This window comes from Vipera berus, assembly GCF_964194415.1.
Source record: "Vipera berus genome assembly, chromosome: 12".
Classification (NCBI taxonomy): Eukaryota; Metazoa; Chordata; class Lepidosauria; order Squamata; family Viperidae; genus Vipera; species Vipera berus.
In genome coordinates this window covers 4,295,558-4,323,289 of record NC_138215.1, presented here as the reverse complement: position 1 = coordinate 4,323,289, position 27,732 = coordinate 4,295,558, and the positions used below count along the sequence as shown (strand labels likewise).

At 50.3% G+C, this 27,732-nt stretch overlaps 1 protein-coding gene across 2 annotated transcripts; it reads right to left on the bottom strand.

Annotated features, from left to right (window-relative positions):
• Window positions 1-27,055, bottom strand: MAN2A2 (mannosidase alpha class 2A member 2). 2 transcript variants are annotated; one of them, XM_081337039.1, is made up of 24 exons: window positions 26,830-27,055; window positions 26,481-26,738; window positions 25,995-26,139; window positions 13,730-13,901; window positions 12,070-12,197; window positions 10,694-10,867; window positions 10,189-10,375; window positions 9,855-10,032; window positions 9,551-9,753; window positions 9,271-9,453; window positions 9,064-9,178; window positions 8,898-8,965; window positions 8,613-8,778; window positions 8,053-8,289; window positions 7,842-7,964; window positions 6,498-6,612; window positions 6,282-6,415; window positions 6,044-6,185; window positions 5,732-5,865; window positions 4,467-4,544; window positions 4,086-4,280; window positions 3,835-3,945; window positions 1,886-3,680; window positions 1-1,185 (listed from the first exon to the last, which is right to left on the bottom strand). In XM_081337039.1, exons 1-23 carry the CDS (start codon window positions 26,959-26,961, stop codon window positions 3,525-3,527), a joined length of 3,534 nt encoding a protein of 1,177 aa, XP_081193165.1. In that variant the 5' UTR covers window positions 26,962-27,055; the 3' UTR covers window positions 1-1,185; window positions 1,886-3,524. The 2 variants fall into 2 exon arrangements, with proteins under 2 accessions (XP_081193165.1, XP_081193164.1); XM_081337038.1 differs by lacking the exon at window positions 4,467-4,544.
• Between the last annotated feature and the right edge of the window lie 677 nt (window positions 27,056-27,732).

The window sequence follows — 27,732 nt, the reverse complement described above, 5'->3', positions numbered from 1 at the left end:
TCAAGTACCCTCCTTAGCGAAGTAGATAGCAAAACTCCACAACAATTGGCCAGTAGCCCGTAAGGCATTATGTCAGGCACATAAAAAACAAAAAAATGAGTGACGCCAAAATATTTTAAAGTGGATGATAGAGTTTACTTCTCCACAAAGTACTTACAGTCCACCCTACAGTCGAAGAAACTGGGTCCTAAATATGTAGGGCCATTCCCCGTAGTCACTGTACAATTGGACTTGCCTCTTAAACGTATTCACCCTGTGTTTCACTGCAGTTTATTGAAACCTGAAACTCTGTCACCTCTTTGCCCTGCACCTGATTCCCCTCCTCGGTCCATTTTAATTGAAGGAGAGCAGCATTTTGAAATTAAAGAAATTCTGGATTCAAGGAAACATACCTAGTTGCATGGAAACATTTTCACAGAAAATATTTTCACAGAAAATATCCTGACAAGCCCTGAATTAATGTTATTCTGTGGTTTGGCGTAATTCAGTTTTCCCTGTGTAATTTTTGTTTTTTTTGTAGGCGCAAAAGCCCTGTGATGGGGGGGCAGGAGGTAGATGTCGGCCTCCATCTTTGATTGCTTGCTGTCAGCTACTATGGCAATGGGAAGGGGCAGCAATGGGCAATTGAGGGGGGAAAGCACACGGGAGGAGACTTCATTGGTGGAAATTTTTCATGAAATTTTGTAGCAGCAAGCTTGGACTTTATTTCTTCAAGGTCATTTCTTCAAGCTTTAGTATGCAGCAGCCAGCGACAGTGCACCTGATTCTCAAAACGTTTTTGGGCTGTTGTGTGACCTCTGGTTGCCTAGTTACATGGGGGAGGGTAGAATTTCAGATTCCTTTAAATTTGAATGCTTCATGCAGTTTTGCCTCAGATCTAGCCTGAATTAACTGCAGTCACTTCTTTCCTAGTAAACGTACCTTTTCTCTAAATCTATGAAGGATTTTTCTTTCTTAGGATTTGAGTAGAGGCAGCCCTGACCCTTGCTCTGAGGTGCCTCGCAATGTACATCCCTTATTTTGTGTTGGCCGTTCGCAGACAATAGAGCTGTAGTTTTGTCCTGAGTGTCGCCACGTACCAGCTTGACCGTCAGAATGCCATACTTCAATCTTTTCCTAGAATTACTTATATTTCTCTTGCCTATCACCCCAACTTTTGGGACGTCAGCCAGAACTGCACCATTCCTAAGATGGAGGAATAGAGGAGAATCGCAAAGTAAACACTAGGTCTATACAGGGATTCAGATTTTCAAGGCAACTGTTTGGGCCATGTGTTGGCTACACGGGGTTGGACTGTTTGCTGTCTCTTTAAACCAAAAATGTTTTTAAGTCTTGAGAAATCCCGTAGCTTCTTTAAGGAGCTACCAACGGATGTGGTGTCTTAATCTCTGGGCACTAGGAATTAACACTTGGGATCTGGATTACTGCACAGCAGTAGTAAACACCGGAAGCCTATTTGGCTTTAAAGCTGGCTGTGCCCCAGAATTTCCTCAGGGTGCCTGCTTTAATAATAAGTTGAGACTTCTGCGCTTGGAACGTCACAAACCTCTGAATCTCTTTTTCCCGAGGTGACTCTCAGCTTTGGTTTGGTTGTTTTTCATCCTTACGTGGAAGGTGAGACCTGACTACATGCATCCACTGCATGTTTTACCAATCTTGGGAAGTGAAGCTGGACAGATCCCATTTCTTCTCCCGGATAGCCAATTTTCCTGATTCTAACCCATTCACTGGCTCTGTTGGTTGAGCGACAGCTGGAGTAGGCCAACCCAACTCAACTTCTGCTTGATGAATTCCCGGCTCCTCCCCACCACCCACAGCAATTATTGCAAAGACAAGACACAAGTGTGCACTTGGAAAATTAGAAAACCAATAAAATATTACATACATAAAAAAGACACGAGTGTGCACTTTCACATCCTGTTCATTCAGTTAATGCAGCACAAATTGAGCAACACAGGAAACAGTGGCTTGCTTCCTCCTCCTCCTCCTCCTCAAGTAATCAACATCCCTGAAAACCAGGAGGGATTCCAGTCTAATTTAGACTTCCCAGCATTTGCCATATGCATTACGTACAGCTCTTGCATCACATGCTGAAAACTCCGCCTATGGGAAGATAGTCCTGCGGTCTAAGATACTATGACCTAGGAGTGACAGCCCACCCATCGACCTGTTTGTAAACATACTACATCCAAGAAAAGCCTGTCACAGAGACATAACCCTGTCGAAATGAAACGGGCAAAGAGCAGAAAACAACTCTGCTGCCTTTGCCCATTTCTAGGTTGCCCTCCCGGCGACAGGTGCTTGGCAGGGAGGAGCACCTTCCTACGCTCAAAACTGGTGGTCTGGGCAGTATGACCAAGTCCTGCAGGGCCCGATGCCATCAGATTTGCAAGAGGCCCTCCAGAGTCACAGGGCTTTCTTCACAAAGGAGGCTAGCCCAGAATTAGCTGAATCACAGTTTATTCCAATGCATTTTCTGGGCTCACACGACACACTGAGCCATAAATGAAGTGGGTGGGCTGTGCACAGGTGCCATGCAAAAGGTGGCACATCCCAAAAGTTTGTCCGGGCGCCCGTTGGCCAGGGGAAAAGGGCAGTTGGGGGTAGGAGCTGCTCTTCCTCAGCTACATGTTCTGTAGCGGGAGGGCACTGCTGGCTTCACCCTTCAGAAAGGAAAGGAAAAGAGTCTGAGCCAGCCGGCTCTATGAACCGCAACCCAGCAGCGGGCCTTATTTGATTCGAGGCAGGAAAGGGAGCAGAAACGTCCAGGGAATTTCCTGTCTTCATCCATAATGAAAAGCCGGGCCTTCAGCAGACTCGGCCTTGTGCTAGCTAAAGGTTGCCTTGGATCAAGCTGCAGCGGTTTCGGGGGGAAAGGCTTCCGTGCAGCGCAGCAGGGTGCTTTTCCCTCCCCTCTGTAGCTCACAGTACGAATGTAGTCAGCATCTCTCTAGGGAATTCACTGTGGAGAAACACTCCCTCCTATATGAAAAAATACGGGGAGCTGCTTCCCAGCCCTGAGTGAATTGCCATCCAACCCCTGCTTACAGGCCTTCCACCACCCCCACCCACCCACCCCCGCTTTCTGGAGGAAGTGGGCATGCAGAGACGAGGACTTGGCTTCAAGCTGCAGGAGCTCCACTTAGCCCATCCTCTGTTCCACAGTGTTTGCTACACACTGCACCTGTTTTGCATGTCCGGGATCAGTCAAACCAACTACAGAGTTGGTTTCCGGAGCCAGGGAAGAGCAGGAGTGGGGTTTTCCACTGCTGCTCAAACAACGTAAGCTCTCTCTCCTCCCAGCATAGTCCGCTGCCCTCCGTGTCAAACTAGAACCAAATTCTGGAAGTTCTCCAGGCACAGGTAGCACCCCGGGCAATTTCTGCAGCATCAAAGGACACAGCTACCCGAGGATCTCCTCTCTCTCTCTCTCTGCCTGGTATGGAGCAGCACCACCCTTTGGGGCAGCTGCGCCAGAGGAGGGAGAAGGCCCAGGTGCAGAAATTCCTGATGAAGGGTTCAGGCTATCCGAAGCGAAGACGGAAGGTGGCGATCTCCATGGGGTCAAGGTGCACCGTGGTGCTGTTGGGGGAGGCCGTGGCCAGCGGATACATCAGTGTCAAAGAAGAGGGCTGCAGGGAGATCAGGTCCAGGCCCTGAAATAGGCTACCTAGGGACAGCTGAAGAGCAAGAGACAAAAGCTGAGGGTGCAAAGGCCCAGCAGCCCAAGATCCCCTTAATTTCCTAAAGCAACTTCACACAAACTCCCCCCGCCAGCGAATGCCCATTGCTGGTCCCTTTCCCTCCAGGGCAACTGAGAACATCCAGACGTACCACGCCCTGGGTGGTGGTGCAATTGAAGCCCAGGTTCCTGGCCTCCAGGCCGCAGTCGAAGCCCTTCCGGTGCAGAATCAGAGCTATCTCAGCAGACGGCAAAGCCTCATCCTGGGGAGAAGAAAGCCCGTGTACCACCTGGGAGCCCCAGGGCTTCTGCTCAGCAGGCAGAGAAGGCCGGGGAAGCAGGCAAGGGTTGTCTAGGCCGAGGGCTCGGCTTCTTTGCTCAGCTCTGCCAGACCAGGGCTCACCTCTCCTTGCAAGGTCCGGAGGTTGAGAAGATGGAAGTCGCAGGGCACCGTCGTCGAAAGGGGTGCAAAAGACCTGAGTGCTGGAGGGGGCAGTTTGTCCCGCACGAGTGGCATGGACAGAACCTCCGCGTTCAGGTGCATGGAGGTGATGTGGCTGAGCAGAGAGGGAAAGCTGGTGGGCTGCTCCTCCTGGGCCTGCAGCAAGAGCGAGAGAAGATGGAGACAGCCGCACAGGCCGTGGAGCCTCACCCTCAGATGAGCCCCACAGGAGCCTCTACCGTTGCTAAACTATTGGCTACTAAGCATTACGCTGGGCTCACACACACACACACGCCAACAGGGCAGGGGAAGGCCAGACTACACCACCAGACCAGATTTTACCTCTGGGCTTTCAGCCTTGCCGCTAGGGAAGACCAAGTCTCTCAGCATGGAGGCCAGTTTGGAAAAGAAGCTGGAGCTCTGGGGGGCGGGGGGGGGGCGACGAGAATAGGTAGGTTACCAGAGTGAATATCACTGCCTCAGATCTACAGCCCTCGTGGACAGGAAGCTGGTCACTCCCTCAGCTGGGCTGAAGAGGAGACGGCTCTGTATAGTGTGCTTCCTGGGGCTGATCCACTTCCTGCCTTTCACCCCTCTGGGTCTGTTTGGATCATCTCTCTTGGGCTTCCTTTATTGCCCTTGCTCTCAGCTCCTGTGAGGTCTAATATCTCTTAGATCCGTGGTGGCGAACCTATGGCATGCGTGCCACAGGTGGCACGCAGAGCCCTCTTTGTGGGCACAGGCGGCGTCTCCCCAGGCCTTCGGCTGGGTTTTATAAACCCTTTTTGCTTTAGGCCTCGGCCGTCATGTGGGGAAAAAAGGTTCAATCGATCTCAACTTCTCGCGGGGAAAAAAAGATCTCGCAAAGTTGGAATTGATTGAACTTTTTAGTCCCATCCAGTCTGCCGTTACCACTGCAGCCACGCCCACCCAGTTGGCCACACCTGCCCAATGGGCTACGCCCACCCGGCACCCGACGATACATAAGTGGGTTTTGGGTTGCAGTTTGGGCACTCGGTCTCTAAAAGGTTCGCCATCGCTGTCTTGGATGGATCTCTAGTTATATTTATTCCCGACAGAAAGTTCTCTCTCTCTCTCTTTAATCTCCTCCTCCTTGGTTACTGATGGCTCTTCTTTTCTCTGTCACTCCTGTTCTGAGCTGGAGAACACGAGCATAAAACCGCAGCCGCTTTAAGACCATTGACTGGGGGAGAGGAATGCCTTCCGCTTTCTCTTTTGAAACGGAGAGGAAACCTTTTGTATTTCTCCTGGCAGAAAAGGAGGTGCAGGGCAGCGAGGCAGAGGGGACGGGGGCAAGAGGAAAGGCCAAAGAGCTGCTTCCGAGTCCCTTCTCAGGCGGGAGACCTTCCACGCCAGGATCGTTGCCAGGGCTGCTCTGCCTTCCAAAGTCAAAAGGAGAAAACGGGCTGGGTGCTCAATGGCAAGAAGTGAGTTTTAGTCACGGATGGATTTAAATCCATTTTCGCAAGTCCTTCTGAACAGCCAGTTCAATGAGACCTATTTGCAGGCACTCAAAAGGTTTCCCCAAGAAGTCTCAGGCAAGGAAGGAGGCCCGATCTGGCGGGGGCAGCTCTGGGGCTTCCTACCTTGTTTGCCGAGCTAAATCGTTCCAGCAGGAGGCGGAAGCGATGGCAGGTCCGCTTGTTGTCCTTCAGACCTTGTCCCAGTCCACGGTTGTCATCCTGCATGAGACGCCGGTCCAAAATCACCTCCAGCTGGCCTGGCAATTCGTGGGGAGAAAGGAAAAGCCCGCAGTCAGGAGTTGCCCCCGTCCCGCAACCAGGATCTCTCTGAGCCGATGAAGGGTTCTCCCAAGCCTCAAGCACAGCCCTCGTCCTTCCGGCTTTCCCCCCAGGCTGGCCGCTGGGTGCTTCTGTAACCCATTCTGTCACGCTCACCACTGCTGAGGCTGGACACTCCCAAGGCCTGGGCTGTGTGCAGAGTCAGGCGGTGCTGGCTATCCTGGATGTAGGCCATGACTGGCATGGGGTAGAAGTTGGCCTGCAGTGGCAGCTTCTTCAGGTACTGCCGGGGCTGGATCTGTGGGGCAGGCACAGTTGGCAAAAAGGTGGGTGGCCTCTCCAGCTGGACCCGGGAGGGGGCAAAGGGTGGTTCAAGCTTCTGCCAGCCCTTTACCTGAAAGCCGTTCAGGTCAGTGAAGAACCTGCCCCTGCTCTCAATGTCGCTGCTGAAGCGCAGAGCCAGCTCCCTGTTGACGTGGTCACGGATGTCCACCAGGCAGGAGATCTCCAGGGAGAGGCCATCAGCCCCTGCGGCCAGAGAGGCAACGTGATGTGACTTTGCCACTCTGCGCAACCACATCCCATCCTGCAGCACGGCCAAAGTTCTCACCTGGCACATTGTAGAGCCGGACCACCTCCTGGATGTGCTGGTGGTAAATGGCTGCCTCTGAAAAAAAGGGCCCCTCGGTCACCCGCACCACCGGAGGGTCCTTGGGGGTGTAGGGCTACAAAGAAGAAAACGGGGGGAGCCAATGCAATTCATCTATTTCCAGCCTGCTTTTGACTAGTTTTTAATGGTACAATAATAGTGCAATTTACAAACAATTACACAAAGGTGCACGTTTGAAAATGTTAACAATTAACAAGCTTTTTTGGGGAGATATCCCAGATTCAAAGAAAGCAGCAGCAGCAGCAGCAGCAGCAGCAGTAGCAGCAGTTCTGAAACCATTAAGCTCTCTTTGTAGCACTTATCAAATAAATATTAGGCCAAGCATTTCCTCCAGGGAAGGGATGAGTAGTCATCCGTCAAAGTCAAGCGGGCACTGCTGATGTGAAAGCAGGAGCCCAAAGCCATCCGTGGCAGAGCCCAGCAAGCGACCACTCTCTCGGCGCACCCATGGTTGGGATGCCCCCCTCGCCCCCCTCCCCATCTGCAAAGAGTCACAGAGGCTGCTTGCAGGTTGAGGATGGGGTGGCCCTGAGTATAACAGCTGCTTGTCTCATGCTGGAAACAGACCGAAAAGGCTCTCCCACCTCCCACAAAGGCTGCCCTCCCATCCCGGGGGATAAGAAAGGCAGAGTTTCATGCCCATTTGGAAAGCAATGAGGCCGGATCCATCGTAAGCAGCCCTGCTGCATCAGATCCCCTGGCCCACCTCATCCAGTGGTCTGCTCTCCCAGCGGCCAATGAGGTAGCCAAGGAAGCCTGCGAGTCTCTCAGGAGACGACTAGGAAAGGGGTAGGCAACCCTGGCTCTTTTATGACTCATGGACTTCAACTCCCAGAATTCCTGAGCCAGCCATGCTGAGGGGAAAGGGAAAGGTTTCCAAGCTGAGCCATACTGGCTCAGGAATAGTCCACGAGTCATAAAGTGGCCTAGGCCAGGGGTAGGCAACCTGGGCTCTTTTATGACTCGTGGACTTCAACTCCCAGAATTCCTGAGCCAGCCATGCTGAGGGAAAGGGGAGAGGTTTCCAAGCTGAGCCATGCTGGCTCAGGAATTCTGGGAGTTGAAGTCCACGAGTCATAAAAGAGCCAAGGTTGCCTACCCCAGGACTAGGACCTCCGTGACTTGGTCCCACCCTTTTGGAAACCAGCCAAGCATCATGTCTCGTGGCAGGCAGATGGACAGACAAGATGCAGGCTCAGCAGGATGTCCAAGGGAGGACCCCTTCTGTCTTCACCCCTTCCCAGGTAAAGGTGAGCAAGCCCAGCCCAGGCGGCCCACTCAGACCTTGGCTTCACCATCGGGCAGGAAAAGGTAGGCACCGCTCTTGTCCTTGGTCGTCCGGGTCCCGTAGACAAGGAACTGGCTGCTCAGCTGCTGCTCCCATTGGCCACCAACATGATGCACGCTCTGCAGTCCGCAAACCCAGCGCCAGTTAGTACGTTTCCTCCCCCTACCCTCCCTTTTCCCCTCCAGCCTCGTCCCCTCTGCGGGTCACCTTGAGCGAGCCGCTCGGCCCTGAGAAGCAAGCTCTCAAGTGCTGGTTCTCCAAGCAGAAATCGTCCACGGTGGTGGGCAGGACCTGTACGGGCACGGCTTCGTGCTTCTGCCCAGCAAAATCACGGCCGTGCAGGAAGAGGCGCACTGAAGACGTCAGCATGTTGTGGCTATCAAAAGACTTGATCAATTGCAGGACGGTGAGGCCCAGCGCCGGCAGGCGTATCATGACAGAAACCTGTCAATGAAGAATAAAAGAAGTCTGGCGGAGGCCCTTGGTCCTTCAGGCCCATCCGTCCGTGCAATGGCGGCTAAGACCGCGGCAAGGTTCTTCCATAAAGTCTGCGGTGGTGGAGCCTCTCGGGAAGAAGGCCGGGCATCCCCACACCGGCTCCCCTCAGAAACTTTCCAGATAAAATTGAGACAAAAGCTGAATTATGACGTTCAGGTCCACACAATCTATGGTTCCTCTGGACCTGCATGCATTTAAAAGGCTCTCTGCAGATCTTACAAGGTTGGCCTCTGTCGTCCCTGTTTTCCCTGCCAATCCTCCCAAACTACCTGGAAGACGTCAGGCACCATGTTTGTGGCCGACTGCCACTGGGCACTGAGCTGCACAGCAAGGGGCTGTCCTTCCTCGTTCAAGATAGAGACCCGAGGGGTGTCCACCAGCAGGGATACCACAGTCAGGCGTTCTTGCTCCAGGGGATTGAATACCACCACAAACCTGCAAGAGGGGTGAGCAATCTCAGTGGTACCTGGTTCCACCAGCAGCAGAACTCAGTCCGGACCATTGCCAGACCCCACTTTCCTTGGCTGGCTGCCCTCCCGCACCCCTTCTCCCACCTGGGCGCGGCATCCAATTGGATCACCATTTTCTCTGGCAGCGAGTCCTGATTGAGGCGGGTCTCATCCTGGAAGGGAGAAGGAGATTGAGCGCATCCCGAAGAGGCCCCTACCCCTTCGCCAACATTCCTCCAGGCATAAAAGGCACAGGGAGGTGAGAGCTCACTGCGCCAAGGAAGGGCACTGCCATGTCATAGTGGTAGGCCTCCTTGTCTGCCAGGACCAAGTAATGGGCAGCATTGATGATGACCCTCTTGGCGTTCATCAGCGAGTGAAGCAGCCTGGGGTGGAACGAGAAGGAGGAGGTTAACCAAGCAGGAAGCTGGACTGCCTCGCCTGGCCCGTCCAGCAGCCCTGCCAGGTTTGCTCCTACCTGACACCGTAGTCCACCACTACCGCTTCCTTGGCAGTGCCAGTAATGGCATCGTGATGCTGGAAGAGTCCCAGATTGCGCCGGGCATCTGTGAGCATGGCGTAATCGGACAGTGGGTACCTACTCTCCATGCCAGCGTGGCGGGCGTGACTCAGGGCCAAGCTGTATAAGGTCTCAGCAGCTCTGTGGCAACAGGGCAAAGAGGACATTAGCTGCGCCAGGCTGAAACGGGGTTTTCCCCAGCAGAGCCCCTCCTCCCCGGGGGGGGTTTGCCACTCACCGGAGATGGGCTTCAAGCACTCGGCCCATGCTCTTGTAGAAAGGCCGGGAAGTGTAGTAGCCCGTCCAGTAGTGGTCTTCCCGGTCTGCGTAGGAAAAAAAGTCCCCGCTGAGCACCGGGAAGCCAGGCGGGTGCATGCCCGGGAAGATGCCCATCTGCTTGTAGAGGGCATCAAAATAGTCTGAGAGTGTCCCAAACTGGGCCTGCAGGAGAGAGCGAGCATCACGTCAGAGACCAGGACCTCAGCAAGCCACCTCCCCGTCCTGCCCTCCTCCTCCTCCTCGGCCAAGACCGGGCAGTCCACCTGCACGTGCAGCTCCGGACGGGCATTCAGGAAGTCAAAGAGACGCTGGTAATTGAGGAACTGGGCATCCCATTCCTGGGGCTTGTCGTAGCGGAAGTCATCCCCCAGGGGCACCAGCAGGACGCTGCTTCGGAACAGCTTGGACTTCTTCCGGTACTGGTCAAGCAGAAGCTGTGCCCTGGGAAGGGAGGAAGCCAGGCTGGCTGACAAGGGCCCCGAGCCTGCTGGGATGGGGAGGGAGAGCAGGGCACAAAGACAGAGAGGAGGAAAGCGGGAAGGGCTGCAAATGCCTTTCGGAGGCGGGACTGGTCCCGAGCCCCTCTCAGTCACTCACCGCTCGGCCACATTGCTGCTGGTGATGGCCTTGGGAGGCACTTTCCAGGGACAGTTGATGCGCCCACCTGGCAGCCTCTTGAAGTCAAATTGGCAGCAGACTTTCGGGTCAGGCCCACAAGTGTGGGGCACATCGTAACTGTAGAAAGGCATCATGTGGCAGAGGAGGTCTGTGCTGGAGTCTGGATCTGGGGGGGGGGGCAAACCAGAGCAGATTCACGCTCCTGTCTGCTCAAACGGCCCCCGCAGATCCCACATAGACCAAGCCAGCCTAGTCAACCGACATGAAGGGGCTGCACTTCCTGGCTGCTGGGGGGAGAGAGACAGGCTCTGCATGGTGGTTTGGGGGGAGTGGGGTGCAATAGGAAGAGGAGGGAAGGGTATTGGATACGTTGGCTACCTTAAGGTATTTGTAAAATTATTAAAGGTGGGATACAAATAAAAATTCCAAGGGGGTTGCCCAATGCTCGGGAAGAAGAGTGAGCACAGGGTCCCCAAGCCCTCACCCCAACTCTGCCTCCAGATGAACTCCAGGTTCCGAGTAGCTGCAAAGTGCTTCTTGATGGCATAGTGGACACGCTGGATGAGCATGCTAGTTAGGTTAGCCCGACGCAGGAGATAAGGCATGGTGGCGCTGTGACCAAAGGGATCCACTGCCCAGCCGGAGCGTGGCGTCACCCCTGCTGAAGAGAGAAAGGTCACACACAAGGCCAGCTGCAGCCCTCCTGCCCAGCCCCCTCTACCCTGCCAAGGCAACATGGACTGTGTGGTGTCCTGCCATTCGGTCGGGGTGGGGGGAAGGTTTCTGACATTCTTTGCACGCTTTCACTTTTGCTGTAACCCCTTGGGAATTAGGGAGGGGGACTATCTTAGAAGACGGAGCAGACTTCTTCCCAGCCAGTTCGAGCCTGCTTCCAAGGCCGTTGTGCCCTGAGGGTGACCTGTTATCTGCCCAGCACCTCAGCGTTCTCATAACATCTCTACGGCATCACACTGGCTGCAGGTGGACTGGTTTTTTTGAGGGGGGGTGGAAAATGGGTTTGGGGAAAGTGAAGGAATTGCTTTGTGCTTCGTCGTCAGATTCTGCCTGACTTTTCTGCAACCACTTTCTCTCAGTAAAAGTTATTTTGATCAACCTCAGTGGAGTCAGGAGTTTTACTTTCCTGAGGATCGGCTGGGGCAAGTCCTTACGTTAGGCGGAATCTGCACTCTTGGTCAACCCAGAAAGCCACTTAGCCCGACCGCGGGGACTGTGCAAACGATGTCAGCGCAAGGCAGTGGCCAGGAGGAAGCTGAATGCTGGCGGGAAGACTCCTCAAGGGCTCTCACCACATTTCCCCACATCCTTCACTACCACAATGACTTCTTCTGCCATCTCCCCTCTTTTACCCATCAGCCTCCTCTCTAGACTCTCCTCCATCAAGGCAAAGAAATCCATAGCATCCACTTGCCAGTAAACTAGAGAGCCCTAAACCTGGCTGGAGGTGCTTCTACCTCGCATTCAGTGCCCCAGCACAACCAGACTCTCCCTCCCCCCGCTCTCAAACCAAGCCTTTAAACATACAGGACGTGCCTCAAAGCTGAGACGGCAAGCCCTGCCTCTCCTTGTGCTTACAGCTGCGGCTGCTCCCATGGCCGAGGCAAGCCAGCCTCTTTAACCAAGGAAAGACAGACTTTCCGCTGGAAGGCTTTCCTCCTGACGACGGGTTGCTTCTTTCTGATACAGCATCCAAAATTCCAGTGAGTAGCCTGAGAGCTCCTGGAGTGCCCAGCTACAAAGACGGGATTCCTCCCAAGTGGCCCCAAATCCCTTCCAAGCGATGCTGCCACCAGTGCTTCGGCCTGGCCCTCGCACACCGCTGGCCTCAGTCACGGCACTCACCAATGTTCTTCTCCAGCCACTGGTGCCCTTCAATGAGCTGGTCAATCATGGCAAAATAGTGGGAATTAGCTTCATCTGGCATCACCCAGCCTCCTGTGGCCATCTCAAGCTGCCCATTCCCTATGAGCCTGCAAACGAGAGATCTAGGTCAAAAAATCTCCAAAGGAGGCAAGTGCAAAACATTCCCAAATGTCTGAATATTTAAACCGGGCTGGGCCAACCCGGTTCTGAAGCGTTTTATGCAGAACAGTCCCTTTATGAACTCATTCAAATTCAAGACTTCTAATTTTTGGAATGATTGGAGCCATCTGTAATGGGGCATTCTGAACTAAAGATGCTCAGATATAAAACACCTGCACCCTCCTGCCCACTCAAGCAACAGTCTAGATATTCTTCAAGAGTGATTCAAACTTTTAAAAAATTGGTCAAAGTATTCCGCAAAAAAACCAACATCCACAAACAGAATTTCTGAAATTGCACCACATGGTTAAATACAAAATACACTTAGCACATCACAATGGCAGTTTTCACATAATGCCCATGCCTTTCAGCTTAAGACAGTGGCCTGGTTCATGCAAAATGCTCAGGTATAACAGTATGGAATAGTACCACTATATCCCATATGTAATATTATTTCTTTGTCTGTATATATTTCAGTGAAGAACTCTGTCTTTCTTTGCATTTTTTGGCTTGTTATCCCTATGCAAGCTTTTATATCCATGGTGGCGAACCTATGGCACACATGCCAGAGGTGGCACTCAGCCCTCTCTGTGGGCACTCAGGATTTTGGGCACTCAGTCTCTAAAACGTTTGCCATCACTGTTTTATATCATTCTCTTACATTTTTCATCTATATCTGTCTATCTTTGAAACCAGAAATAATTGTTTCCTGCTAACACTCTCTATTCTATCAGTGTTACAATTTTAACACTTAACATTCTACTGATTTTTATAACGTGGGTGGAAAACCAATCCTCAAATTCCCCAATAAAATTTGGGAGCAATTTGTTTCAGCTTTTGTGGGTGACAGAGGAAACACAAAAAAATGTATGATGTCCAAGTTACTTAGGGAGATGACCTCTATTGCTGAAAACAAATTGTACATCTTTTGCAGCAGTCTAGTGGCTCAGTGGGTTAGGACGCTGAGCTTGTCGATCAGAAGGTCGGCAGTTTGGCGGGTTGAATCCCGAGTGCCGCGTAGCAGAGTGAGCACCTGTTACTCGTCCCAGCTTCTGCCAACCTAGCAGTTCGAAAACACGTCAAAATGCAAGTAGAAAAATAGGGACCACTACGGTGGGAAGGTAACAGCGTTCCGTGCGCCTTTGGCGTCTAGTCATGCCGGCCACATGACCACGGACAAGCACTGGCTCTTCGGCTTTGAAACGGAGATGAGCACTGGCCCCTAGAGTCAGAAACGACTAGCACGCATGTGTGGGGGAACCTTTACCTTTTTACCTAGTTTCCCTAGTTATTACTTCTGCATACAGGATTACCTCTGTGGTTGAAATATTTACATTTCTGCACCAAGTTCTTTCATGGCATGAATGAGGCCAGCTAAGCTACATTACACTCAGCCCATGATATGACCCTTCTAAAGTTATGTTTCCCAAATTCTAAAATCAGAAAATAAATCGCACACCCATACACCGCCTGCAGTTACCTGCGGACTACAGCCCGTTTTTGGCTGCTGATGTTGTCCCACCATTTGGAGAAGAAGGAGACTTCAGACCAGATGAAGCGTCGCCGGGGGTCTTCCTGCAGCTTCAGCACCATATTGTTCAGAATGTGCTGAGTCTGATCGACGTAGTATTTGTCAAATGTCTTGATCCAGCCTTTGGGTAAGAGACAAGGAAGCATTATAACACGCCCATCACAAATACGTTGACACACTAGCTCTTGACAGAAAGAGGAGATGTCTGGAAGAGAAACTGAACAAGAATATGCTACTGTGGTCTCAATCAGGGAATTGTAATGATTGAAATAAAATGGTTTTTATGAAGGTAGACTTTGCGGTAACATGCCCATGGCTCAGGTCTGAGGAATCGGGAGAAGAACCAGTTAAAACTTTGGTGTATGAACAAAAGCAGCAACAACTTTGTTCCTAATGACTCAGGAGTAACACTACCTATTATTACAATCTAGATGCTGCTCCATATCCAGAAAGTCTGAGCATATCAGATTTTAAAACAAGAAGTTTTTATAACCATTCAGTCCCATGTATCACTGATTGGAGATAGCAGGAGCTCATGTCCAAATGCCTGCAAAGTTATATTTTTACGACTCTCTGAAAAGTTACTGAAGAAGGGTTGTCTGGAGATAAGTTCTCCCAAAGTACTGGAGGCCACTACAGGATCCTACGCTTTCAGTCCATGCGGCAGGGTTTTCTGAGTAATTTGGGTGACAAAAACCTCTTGACTCAGTTTTGGTGTATTAATTATCATTTAATTTGCAAATGAAAAAAAATAGCTCAATTTTTTTAAAAAAAGAAAAGAAAAAGATAGAAAACAAACATTGTTCACCACAAAATGGGTTGCCATGAAGGCAATAATAAGAGACAAATGTATAAATAAAATGCAGGATCAGAAAGAAATCTGCAAAAAAATGATGCACATATTTTCAGAAACTAAGGATTGCTGTATAAAATATCAAACTCTCTGTTAACACATGCAAGTAACTGGAAATGAAAAGGAAAAAAATTCACCATTTTAGAAATTGACAAAATATCAACCCAAATTTTAATACAAAAGTACTATAAATTTGACAATAAAACCTCAAGATTTTTGGTTAATGTTTTTAAATGGAAAAGCGTATTAGAATAGAATAGAATAGAATAGAATAGAATAGAATAGAATAGAATAGAATAGAATAGAATAGAATAGAATAGAATAGAATAGAATAGAATAGAATAGAATAGAATAGAATCTGGAAGGGACCTTGGAGGTCTTCTAGTCCAGCCCCCTACTCAAGCAGGAGAATCTATACTATTTCAGACGAACCAAAAGGAAAACACAGCAGCTGCAGGACGAGAAAATAGGTGCCCTGGATGGAAAAAAAAATGGGCCTGAATGGGGAGAAATTCCACTTCAAGACCAGATGCTGAAAGGATTACAGGGATATTAGGTAAAAGGTGTCAGAACCCGACTTCCAGTTTTGCGCCCGTAGTGCATGGCCGTGTAAGAGCGGATCTCTGCTCTCCATGGCTAGTTTCATCCTGCCAGGGATGGGCCTGAAGTCGCCCCAAAGAGGTGACTGTAAAGGTGGGGCGCCCCGCTGATCATGGAGCAACAGTAATTGCTTCGTTTGATCCGGGGAAAATCCTCCAAACCCGACAGGAGAAAGGCTAGCCGTATGCCAGCATCTAACCCAAGCTACCTGCAGCCAAAGTCCAATAGCACAAACAACAACAACGGTGAACAGCGTGCTTGGAATTGGTGAGAGTATTTGATCTTCTCTCCCTTATTTTGTAACTAAGTCCCTGGGAAAGATCTCCAAAGCAAAAAAAATCTCCAAAAATGAGGGGAGGGGACTACATTCCCATTCCCCCATAGACGGAAGTGGTGAATTAACCTTTAAGGAGGAAAGAAACATATTGAAATTAAATTTAAAATACTACAAACTGATCAAACTCAGAAACTAAAATAAACTGCTAAGATTATATTCTAAAGGAGCTTGATGAAATTATATAAAAAAAGAAAAACTTCTTGTCTGAAAGAGCTGAAAAACAAATATTTTCTGACATCTAGTGGACAATTAGAATATAGCACATTAAAGACAACGCCCACACAAAAAAGGTGGCTAAATATACTGAACTGCAATTCTGACTTGGTTGGCAATTGACTCCTGAAAGAAAGAATTGTTATAAAATATTAATTTTAGCCCTGATGTTAAATGGCTATACAGCTTACTCTTTAAATGCTGTAGCAGGGAGAGGGAGAGGCAGACTTAAAGGGAGTGTCAGATCTGCCTGGCTCAGCTTGGGGGGGGAGCCTCTCAGGCATCCTGACAAAAAAAGAAGGGGAGGAAGGAGGAGGAAAGGGCAATAAAGCTTTGTGTGTACATGATAGGAAATCAGGAGGGTGGGGGGAAGACAGGTTAGAACATGGGTCTTCAAACTCGGCCCTTTTATGACTCATGGACTTCAACTCCCAGAATTTCTCAGCCAGGCATGCTGGCTGAGGAATTCTGGGAGTTGAAGTCCATGAGTCATAAAAGGGCCAAGTTTGAAGACCCCTGGGTTAGAAGGACCACAGCAGCCGGATCCTGTTTGTACCAGCATCCCATGGCCAGGCACCCTGAGAAATATCCAGACTACCCCCCAAACGTCACCCTGCCAACAAAAGTGCATATAGTCAAGGCCATGGTTTTCCCATTTGCAATGTATGACTGTGAAAGTTGGACCATAAGAAAGGCTGAGCGCCAAAGAATTGAGGCCTTTGAACTATGGTGCTGGAGAAGACTCCTGCAAGTCCCTTGGACTGCAAGGCGATCAAACCAGTCAGTCCTAGAGGAAATCAACCCTGACTGCTCTTTAGAAGGCCAGATCCTGAAGTTGAAACTCAAATACTTTGGCCACCTAATGAGAAGGAAGGACTCGCTGGAGAAGAGCCTCATGCTGGGAAAGGTTGAGGGCAAGAGAAGAAGAAGGGGACGACAGAGAAGGAGGTGGCTGGATGGAGCCACTGAAGCAGTAGGCGTGAGCCTAAATGGACTCCAGAAGATGGTAGAGGACAGGAAGGCCTGGAGGAACGCTGTCTGTGGGGTCGCAATGGGTCAGACACGACTTCGCAACTAACAACAATAACCCCCAAACATCTCAGAATTCTCAAAACATCTTGGATTGGCTGGAAACGAACTGGCCATGGAGGAGGAGGAGGAAAGGCCTGGGAGGCAAACCGATACCTTATTTTGCATCCAATGAAGCACGGTGGTTTCAGAGCTGGCTTGACTTTACCCAGTGGTGGGATTCAAATACCCGAACCACTGGTTCTCTGCATGGATTCCACTTCCGGAAATCCATTCTGAGTCGGGGAGGCCTCCCAGGCCCAGAACGGCCCATCGGAAGTGCATGGACGCCACTTCCGGAAGTCTGTTCTGAGCCTCGGAAGCCTGGGGGAGACCTCCCAGGCTCAGAATGGACTTCCAAAAGTAGCATCCACGCATTCCCGGCGATCCATTCTGGGCCTTGCGAAAAAGGGCTGGGACATCAGCCAGTTCGCCGAAGTCAAAAAAAAATTAGCTACCAGTTCTACTGAACCGGTGCGAACCAGCTGAATCCCACCACTGACTTTACCACAACCATCACTCTTAGTAAAAGAACCCTTTGCTTTAAGCAAATGGAGTCGAAGGCTTTTCTTCCCTAAGGGATCGGATTGGGGCAGGTCTGACAGGGAACTTCGGTATATTGTTCATCACCAGCCTGAATATAACACCCCATATTTGAGTACTATGCCATGCCAGTAAAGATTCAATCAGGACCCTGTACTCTAATAACAGCCAATGTATATTTTCTACCTTTGAAAAGAAATCATGAGATCAGGAGCTTATGGAACAAATTGGAACGTTACTCCCATAATTTACTTAATGCGTGCCCATCAACATATATTGATAGGGGGAGACTTAAATTCTAGGGTTGGCAGCGACAATGAAACTTGATACACACAATCTTCATGAACCTATTTTCGAATCTTACTTATTTCCACGTACAAGGAAATTGAAGCAAACTTCACAGGCTTTTGCCTAGCCCAGGGTTAGGCAACCTTGGCCCTTTTATGACTCGTGGACTTCAACTCCCAGAGTTGACGTTCCCAGAGTTGAAGTCCACGAGTCATAAAAGAGCCAAGGTTGCCTACCCCTGGCCTAGCCCAAACAACTAATAGGCTAAATCTTTACATCTTGAATGAGTCCCTTAAATCAGACCATCCTGCAGAGCTTATGTATTGGAATGGGCCCAAGAGACCCACAAACTATAGACCACGGGCGTCAAACTGCCGGCCCGCAGGCCTAATGCATCCCGAGGAAACTGCGCCCACCCCATTGCCGGCAATGGGGAAAAAGCTCTGATACATTGCATGACGTCACGTGACATGTCTGCTATAGACTGTGTAATTGTATCTGGAAAGTTTTTACAGTTTTTACAGTTTCTTGACTCTTTTAAATTCCCCTCCGCCCAAGTCAATAGTGATCATTTTCCACTTATTCTATGATTACCCCTTAGTTGGACAGATCTCCACCGAATTAATGCATGAGTGCAATGGTTATCCAACTATAGAGTAAAAAGGGTCACTCAACTAGATAATTCAATAGCTGAACAACTAGTTACTGCGTACTTGTCAAGACGTGCACTCTCTGTCAACTCTACAATGAACCCTGCTGCAGCCATTTTCCTTCTCATTCTAGGTTGCCACATAGAATGGAAGGAGGGGGCCTTGCCCAGGTGCTTCGCTAGTCAAAATAATCTTCTGTCCCGTGGGAACCAAGGTCATCTACTGCTCCCACAATCAGGGACTGGACGTTGTATAAGAAAGCCTGCTGAATGAATATATTGGGGAACGTAGTTGATTGCAGTTTTGTGGGTGGGACATTATACTTTGGAACTGGGTAATTTTTAGTTGGAAATTCAGACTTGGTTTCACTTTTGATGGTGCCAATACTTTGTAACTAATAAACATGTTCATTGAGCAATTTCCAAGCCTCGGAGTTCTGCTTTATTTGTCTCTGTCTGTCGAAACCATGACACTCTCCATACAACTGATTCATCTGATGACCTCCTAGAACTATATATATATAATAACCTTGTACAGGAGCTTCAAAAACACGTCCTTTAAAATAACACAAAGCACCATAAGCAGCCAGCACAATCACCAGAACTATAGTTTGATGCAGACTACATAGAAATCAGGAAAAGATTAACAGCTAGCTATAAATTACACAAGGCAAATAATAGTAGCAGAAGAACTACTTGATCAGAAACGAGGCTACAAATATCTAATCAGGTGAAATAAAATAAGAGGCATGAAAGCATTATGGACTTGTCTTATTCATTCAGTTAAAACAAATTATTCTTCCCTTTTTTGGCACATGATTGCAGGATCTCCTGGCCATGCCAGCTGGATAAGTTTATATTTCCGGAAATATAGGAAATATAGGAAAATCGCTATAGACAGCTCACTGACAAATAGATCTTTCTATACTGATATGGAGGAACTGCCTATTTGGCAACTGATAAAACCCAAGGAGGTTATGGACTTAATTTATAGTCTCAAATCAGGGAAGGAATTAGTTGAAAATGGTATTTATACCTGAGCTAATTAAAAATTATGCATCATGGTTATCCCCTATATTGTCATCACCTTTTACAACAATTGATAAACCTGGTGTCATGGTTCCGATAGATCAGACCAGCAAAAAGAACTCCAAGGCAAAAAAGTTTCCTTAAAGAACATATTTAACTACATAATATCAGCACATTTAAAAGTGAAGCCAAGACTGAAACACTTCCCCCCAATGTTACTAAGTTACAAAGTGAAAGTTCCCTCCCCAGTAATATGTCATAAATCACATTCCCCAATTACCTCCTTGCGAGGGCTTTCTAATGAGAGTTACAGCCCGGCCAAAAAACCAGTTACAATGACCTTGGTTCCTACAAACAATTTATTGGTACAACTAAAATAAAACACTCATCCCCCCTCCCAATTCTGTGGCAACTGAAAACGAAGGGAAAATGGCTTCAGCTAATTTTGTTGCAAAATTGACGTTCGGATCCTCTAGAACAGGGCTTTTCAATCAGTGGTACGGGTACCACCTGTGGTACATTGGCACCAGGTAGGTGGTACGCGGCCATCCTAGAAAAGTGGTAGCGGGGAAGGGGAATGAGCTGAACCGGTGGCAGCACCGCACAAGCCTGAGCGAGAGACGGCTGCAGCTGCAGGGCTGTCAGGGCTGAGCAGAAGCGCCAGGATCAGCACTTCTTCGGGGCTGTCAGGGCTTAGTGGAAGTGCCAGGATCAGTGCCAGGGTCCAGCTGGAACTCGACACCGTTCCTGGCGCTTCTGCTGAGTCCAGAAGAAGCACCGATCAGCTGGAATGCTGCAGCATTTCCAGAGTCTTGTGATTTACATTCAGATGCTTGGCAACTGATTCATATTTATGACGGTCACAGTGTCCCGGGGTCATGTGAAGTGACCAAAACCTGCTGCAACCACCCAGCAGATGGGGGAAATAAAAACCAAACACCCCCCACCCCACCCCCACTGCCAATCCTCAACAGAAATGCTCACAACAATGAAAACCTCAGACAGGAGGAAGAACGCCGCCAGGCGGGCAGGCAGGTGTCTTGCTCGGCTGTGGCTTGGGGGGCACTTTTTTCAGGGCCATTGTAACTTTGAACAGTCACTAAGCGAAGTGTTGTAAGTTGAGGACTACCTGTACTTCATCACTTTTTTTCCTTTTTTTTTTTTTTGGTCATCAAGTTTTTGACACCTTGCTAGGCAACTGGTGGAACTTGGATATTGCCATATCCTAAAAGTGGTACAATGGGTGAAAAGGTTGAAAAACCCTGCTCTAGAAGAAGGAGAAATCCTGCAAGTGAGAAAGAATTAAAATTAGGAATCCCCCCGAGGTTTATTTGGATGTTTTTCAAAAAATCTACATATGAATCTTTCAGCTTTCACATCAGTACTTTCCACTCAAGCGGCCTCTGATAATGGGTATCCCTTCCATTGCACTAAATACTGTAATTTCCCTTTGTATAATTTAGAGTCAAGAATTCATTTTATTTCATAATGAGTCTCTCCCTCTACCACAAAAGCACCAGGTGCTTGTTTGGGTGGAGGTCTTAAAGACGACTCCCTGAAAGGCTTCAACAGACTGCAGTGGAAAACTGGGTGGATTTTTCCCAAGAGGTGAGGGAGTTTTAATTCCACAGTGACTGGATTTATAATCCGAATTATAGGGAAAGGTCCAAAGTATTTCGGTCCTATCTTTTTCCTAGGCAACTTGAGTCTTAGGTGTTTTTGTAGCAAGATACACCCTCTCCCCCACACAAAATGGTCTCTGAGGAGCTCTTTTCTTGTCAGCTTGTTCTTTGTAGATTTTTGAAGCTTTCTCTAAAACGTTCTTCGTGTTGTCCCAGACAGCCTTCCACAGCCGCTCCGCTGAACGCTTAAGGGAGATGTTCGAGATGGGAGAGGGAGAGCCGATCACCCGTCAGATGCTCTCCAGTGACCGGGAAGAGAAATGTTCCCAGGACCAGCAGCCAGCAAAGCGAAGCCCCAGTCCCATAGTGGAGGCTCAGGCTGCTTCCCCATTGGACTCAATAGCCTTAACTCTGAGTCCAGTACATCAGCAGAGCTCCGACCGTCATCGACGTCGCACCAGTCCTGACCGTAAGCAGCGTTACGCCAGCCCCGAGCACCATCGATGCTTGGTCAGCCCCGGCCAGTCCCGACCACCGAAGATGCTATGCCAGCCCTGATCGTCGGCGCCACTACGATAACCCTGACCGTCAGAGATGCTACACAAGCCCTGACTACTACCGATGCCAGGTCAGTTTCGATCGCTATTCTCGTCGAGATAGTGCTGACCATTATCAATGCCGGCCCAGCCCTGACCATCACAGACATCTGGTGAGTCCAGGGCCTCAGCCTTGGCTTCAGCAAGCAGGGGGCTTACAGCGAGATCAGCTCCAGCCAGCTGGCCTAATACAAGCTCTTTTGGACCGGCAGCGCCCAGCAGATCCCCTTCCCATCAAGCCTACATTTGATGGGGATCTGGAAAGGTTGCTCTTTTTCCTGAATCACGTGTACACCCGTATGCATTGCAATGCTCGCGCCTACCCAGACCCTGCCTTTATGGTAGATGCGGTGGCAGCAAACCTAGAGGGGGAGGCGGCAGAGGGGGTGAATTGCCTGCATAATGAGCAAGCACCAGAACTGTGGAATTTCAGTCTGTTCATGCGTGGGTTAAGATCCAGATCTGAAGATGAATCCTTAGCTTTGGAGGCAGAGAAAGACATCAATGAAATAAAGCAGAGGGGTCAGCCAGCGAAAGAGTATGTGAGAGAATTGAGAAGGGCGGCTAGCCGAATCCAGCAGTGGCCAGAACAGTCCCTGGTTCACCATTTTAAGGCTGGATTGGATTATAACTTATTCCAAGCGTGCACTTACAGGGGGGGTCCCTAATCAGCTGCACAAATGGTACCGTCTGGCTATAAACCTTGACCTCGAGCTGAACTGCTACAAGAAACCTCCTATGCCAGGATCCAGACCAAAACCAGACCAAGGGAGCCATCGGACCCAACAACGAACCCCCACCTTACTATGACCACCGGAGTCCCTAAGACACCTACACCAGGGCTTTTCAACCAGTGGTATGGGTACCACCGGTGGTACATTGGCACCTGGCAGATGGTACATGACCGTCCTAGAGAAGTGGTAGTGGGGGAGGGGAATGAGCTGAAGCAGCGTCAGCACAGCACAAGCCTGAGTGAGAGATGGCTGGAGCTGCAGGGTTGTCAGGGCTCAGCCGAAGCACCAGATAAGCACTGAGCTCCAGCTGATCCTGGCGCTTCTGTTGAGCCCCACAGAAGCACCAATCATCTGGAGCCCGGCGCTAATCCTGGCGCTTCTGCTGAGCCCCGAAGAAGCACTGATTAGCTGAAGCCCGGCGCTGATCCTGGTGCTTTTGCTGAGCCCCACAGAATCGCCAATCAGCTGGAGCCTGGTGCTGATCCTGGGGCTTACAACAGTCACTAAGCAAACTCTTGTAAGTTTTACTACTTTTAGGAGATAGCAATATCCCAAAATATCTGAGTACCACCAATCGCCTAGCAAGATGTCAAAAACTTGATGACTTCATACTTTACCACTTTTTTCCTTTTTTGGGAGGGGGGGTCATCAAGTTTTTGACACCTTGCTAGGCGACTGGTGGTACTCGGATATTGCCATATCCTAAAAGTGGTACAACGAGTGAAAAGGTTGAAAAGCCCTGACCTACATGACCTCCGATCAAATGCTTCAGATGCGTATAGGTTCTCCTGCTTGAGCAGGGGGCTGGACTAGAAGACCTCCAAGGTCCCTTCCAGCTCTACTCTATTCTCTCAGGACTCCTGGTGGAGACTGTAATGCTGCATCTAAAACCACAGGACTCCTGTGCATACAATCAAAGGGATGGATCTGGTAGGTAGACAACCTCTTTCTCATTATAAACAAGGAACAACTAGAGAAGGCTTGGCTGGGTGCCACTCAGAGTTTGTTAGAAAATGGGCAGCTATATAAATGTTTTAAATAAATAAATGCACACCAAAATTATCAACAATATCTTCAAAGGAATAAAATTCCCAAGCCAGACAAATCCCTCCTTCCAATTGTATCATTGCCAGGGACCCCCTACTTGCAAAATGAGCCTTGGTGGAGCAGTGGGCTAATGCCTCCTTAAGTAACACCAGCTGCCTGCAATTAGTGCAGGTTCGCATCCCACCAGGCTCAAGGTTGACTCAGCCTTCCATCCTTCCGAGGTAGATAAAATGAGGACCCAGATTGTTGGGGGCAATAAGCTGACTTTGTAATAATGCCGCTTGGGGTGTGTGTGAAAGCCCTAATAAGCAGGCATATACATAGAATGAAGGCTACTGCTAAGCTTGTAAGCCGCCCTGAGTCTTCGGAGAAGGGCGGGATATAAATGTAATAAAAATAAAATAAAAATAAAATAAAATCACAAAAGAATTTTAAAAAATCCTCAACATTTCCCAGGGGGAAGCAAATACTCCCTCAGTCCACCACTACAGTGCCTTCAAACAATCAAAGACACAGCAACAGATGAGGATGAAATCATGGCCTCATTTGATATCTCAGACCTTTTCACATCCACAGATCCAGAATCCATGACATTTCATCTCATCGACCGCTGTTTAACACATACTTTCGATTCGAAGGACAAAGTTATCAAAAAATCAAATTGAGATCACCACTTTCAGGACTCAGAGCAGAGGTTATAATGTAACGTCTGGAATCAATAGCACTTTCACAAATTCAATCCAAAAAATATGGATCGGGTACGTACATGACACCATCACAACAAAAAAGGAACTATTAGAGAACACCCTCAAAGCCATCAACAACATCTTCAAAGGAATCTCACACACAAGGGAAGAAATAAACAACAACTCACTACCCTTCCTGGTTATCCTGATCAGCAGAGAGTACGAAGGCAAACTAAAAACACATGTAAAGTTTACCAAAAAGTCACCCATCCCAATCAAGTACTCCAGTACCAACTGCCCATAAGAGAAGCTGCGTAAGAACTTTATTTAGATGAACACAAACACTGCAGCAACCCTGAATAACAGAGAAAGGAAGCATATATTTTATTTAATTTTATTATTTTATTTTTTAAAATTTGTTTGCTGCCCATCTCGCCGTGAGTTGACTTTGGCTTACAAGGTTAAAATATACAACATCTTCTAACAAAATAGATATACATGCAACTTCATCAAAAAGCGCCTGAACACTCAAGCCAATATAACACAACCAGCACAAGCTGTAAAAAGTACAACACTGCCATACATCAAAAACTACCAACAGACTACTACAACCACATGTCATCAACATAGCACACAAACCAATTAAAGCTCTCCAAAACATCCTAAGTGGTCAAAAAAAAAACCCAAGGAAAAAAAAACACCCAGCAGCCTCAGAGGTAAAGACAGGACTCATCTATTCTACAACATACAGTGTAAATAAAGACTGAGACAGCCAATACGTAGGACAAACTGGCAGAAGATTGGCAGAACACATCCAGGAACATAACTAGCAGTTAGAAGACATAATGAAAAATCTTTAATTTCACAACCCATGGACAGGCTTAACCAGTTTCAACTGGGAAACCGTGACCATCCTAGACCAAGCCAAGTCCAAAAACACTAGAGATTTCCTGGAAGCCTGACACTCTGTCAGAATCCATTTATATCACATTTCATAAATGTATGGGTAGAATATTGTGTTTATTCTGGGAATTCTGCCATCTCTCCGAGGGGGGGGGGAGAGGATGGTTACTCAGATTGCAGTGGGCTGTGTTTCAAAGACCAGGGGGGGGGCTTTTGATCTGGGGGAAACGGGGGGGGGGGGAGAGAGATCTGGGCTGCATCTCCATTTGCAACTGAGAGGAAGAAGACTCTGACAAATCGGCCACCAATAAACACATAAACAACAGGTACATATTGTGCAAAAAGGGAACAAAAAAACCAAAACATTCCCTGCCAACAATCAGCACCCAGATGAGCAGAGATTAACACCAAGGTTAATATCAGATCCTCAATCAAGCCAAAGCACCAACCCTGGCAAGGCAAGCCACTGGAACATCAACTGAGAGCAAACCCCACTCCGTGCTAGCCCGGATGATAGTTTGGGTCATGAAACGTCTGCAAGAAAACAACCCAGAACACCAAGGATTCCACAGTTGGATCTTGAGCTACATATATATATACTTCCCCCCCCCCCCCCCCCGTCATTTCCTTCTCTGTTATATTGTCTTTTCCGAGGTACCTTTGCTTTTAATGCGTTTAATTTCTTTGGTTTACCGTTCTTTTCGGCTTACTCCGAAAGGTAAGAATTGAAGCAAATAAATAAATCACATAGGAAAAAAATGAAGACAAGCATCTCAGCAGTGGGATTGTAAGCCGCCCTGAGTCTTCGGAGAAGGGCGGGATATAAATGGAATTAAAATAAAATAAATAAATAAATAAATGTTATGCTCGGGCCTTTCTCCTCCGCCGCCCAGTTCCAGTTCCGCATCCTTCCCCTCCAGGACCAGACGGGGACCTGTAGCGCCCACCGGCTCCGCATCGCCCTCCCTGCCACAGCCCCCAGTCTGCCCCCCACCCCCAGGGAAGGGCAGCCCGCCCGCGCCTGCTTTCCGCCCCCGCCGTCTCACCTGGGTCGTTGTGGGAGTGGGGCACCACGAAGACCTGCAGCGGCCGCGCATCCCACTCGTGGGGCTCGTAGGTGATCTCGAAGCCCTGCTTCCACGCTCCGCCGTCCTGGTTGTCGTAGGGCAGCAGCGCTGACACCGCCAGCATCTGCGGGCGGAGGAGGTGGGAGGCGGTGGGCGCATCGGGTGGCTCCCCCCCCCACACACACAGACACAGGAGACACACACACACACACACACACACACACACGAGACACACACACACACAGAGACACACAGACACACAGACACACACACACACACACACACACACACACGAGACACACACACACACAGACACACACACACAGACACACACACAGACACACGAGACACACACAGAGACACACAGAGACACACAGACACACGAGACACACACACACACACACAGAGACACACAGACACACACACACACACACACAGACACACACACACGAGACACACACTCACCTGCAGGTCGGGCTCGGGGCGGGCGGCGCGCGGGCCCGTCCGGCAGTCGCCGGGCGCCACGGAGAAGAAGCCGGGCCGTCCGTTGTTGGGCAGCGCCCAGGAGCCGTTGGGCAGCCGGACGGGCAGCGGCGCGGTCCGCCCCTCGTGCCCGGCCGTCAGCTCCAGCACCGAGTCCTTGATGCGGCCGATGATCTCGTGGTTCTCCTCCAGGAGCTGCTCCAGCTGCTCGATGCGGCTCTGCAGCGCCGAGATCTGGCTCTGCGCGGCGGGGAGGGAGGGAGAGGGGTGAGCCTGGGGGACCCCCGCCGCCCCCCCAGGCCCGCCCGCCGCCTCCCCCGCCCGGACTCACCCGCGGCAGGTGCCCCCCGGGCAGGGGCCGGGCCGGGTCGCGCTGCACGTGGTCCAGCATCAGGTAGAGCGAGAAGACGGCCACGCAGAAGGCCGCCGCCCCGCACACCGTCACCTGCTTCTTCAGCTTCATGGGCTGCGCTGCCGCGGGCTCTCGCCGCCCCGACCCAGCTCCTCCGCCGGCCGCCCGGCTCCCGCCGCCGCCGCCGCCGCTCCTGCCCGCGCCGCCTCGCCAGTCGCGCCTCCGCCGCGGCCACAGCGGCCCCTGCCGGCCCGGGCGGCCCGACGGTCCCCGGCCCGCGCCGCCAGCCTCGCCCCCCGCCCTGGCTGGCTCCAGGCGGCGCCTCCCGGCCCGGCCCCGCCGCCGCTGTGGCTGCTCCTCCTGCTGCGAGGCCGGGCCCGGGCCCGGCGGAGGATCCGCGCCTGGAAGGCAGGCGGGGCGCCGCCTCGTTCCCCCAGCGCCCGCCGCCAGACGGGCCTGGGGCGCCCCCACGGGCAGGCTCCCCCGCTTGGCGCCCAGGGCCGCTCCGTCGCCCCCGGGCTGGCCTGCGGCTGGGCCCCGCAAGGGTCGGGGGGAGGAGGCCCAGCTGGCCAGATAAGGGCTCTCCTCGCCATTCTTGCCAAAGGCCCGAAGCAGCTGCACTGAGTCCCCTCCCGGAGCCCCTTCCAGCCCTCCAGGGGCTCTGCGGGCTGTTAAGGGAGGCTCCGTTTAGCCCAGGGGTAGGCAACCTCGGCTCTTTTATGACTCGTGGACTTCAACTCCCAGAATTCCTGAGCCAGCATAGCTGGCTCAGGAATTCTGGGAGTTGAAGTCCACGAGTCATAAAAGAGCCGAGGTTGCCGACCCCTGGTTTAGCCCAAAGCGGTGACCTGGATGAGTTGTTGAAACTTATTGAAGCCCTAA

Excerpts from the sequence above, each read along its gene's own strand:
- MAN2A2 (XM_081337039.1), bottom strand. The coding sequence starts at position 26,961 with ATGAAGCTGAAGAAGCAGGTGACGGTGTGCGGGGCGGCGGCCTTCTGC. Across the intron at positions 8,966-9,063 it reads CAGTGCCCTTCCTTGGCGCA|GATGAGACCCGCCTCAATCA; the intron begins GTGAGCTCTCAC and ends TCTCCCTTCCAG. Across the intron at positions 4,281-4,466 it reads GCAAGGCTGAAAGCCCAGAG|GCCCAGGAGGAGCAGCCCAC; the intron begins GTAAAATCTGGT and ends CTCTTGCTGCAG.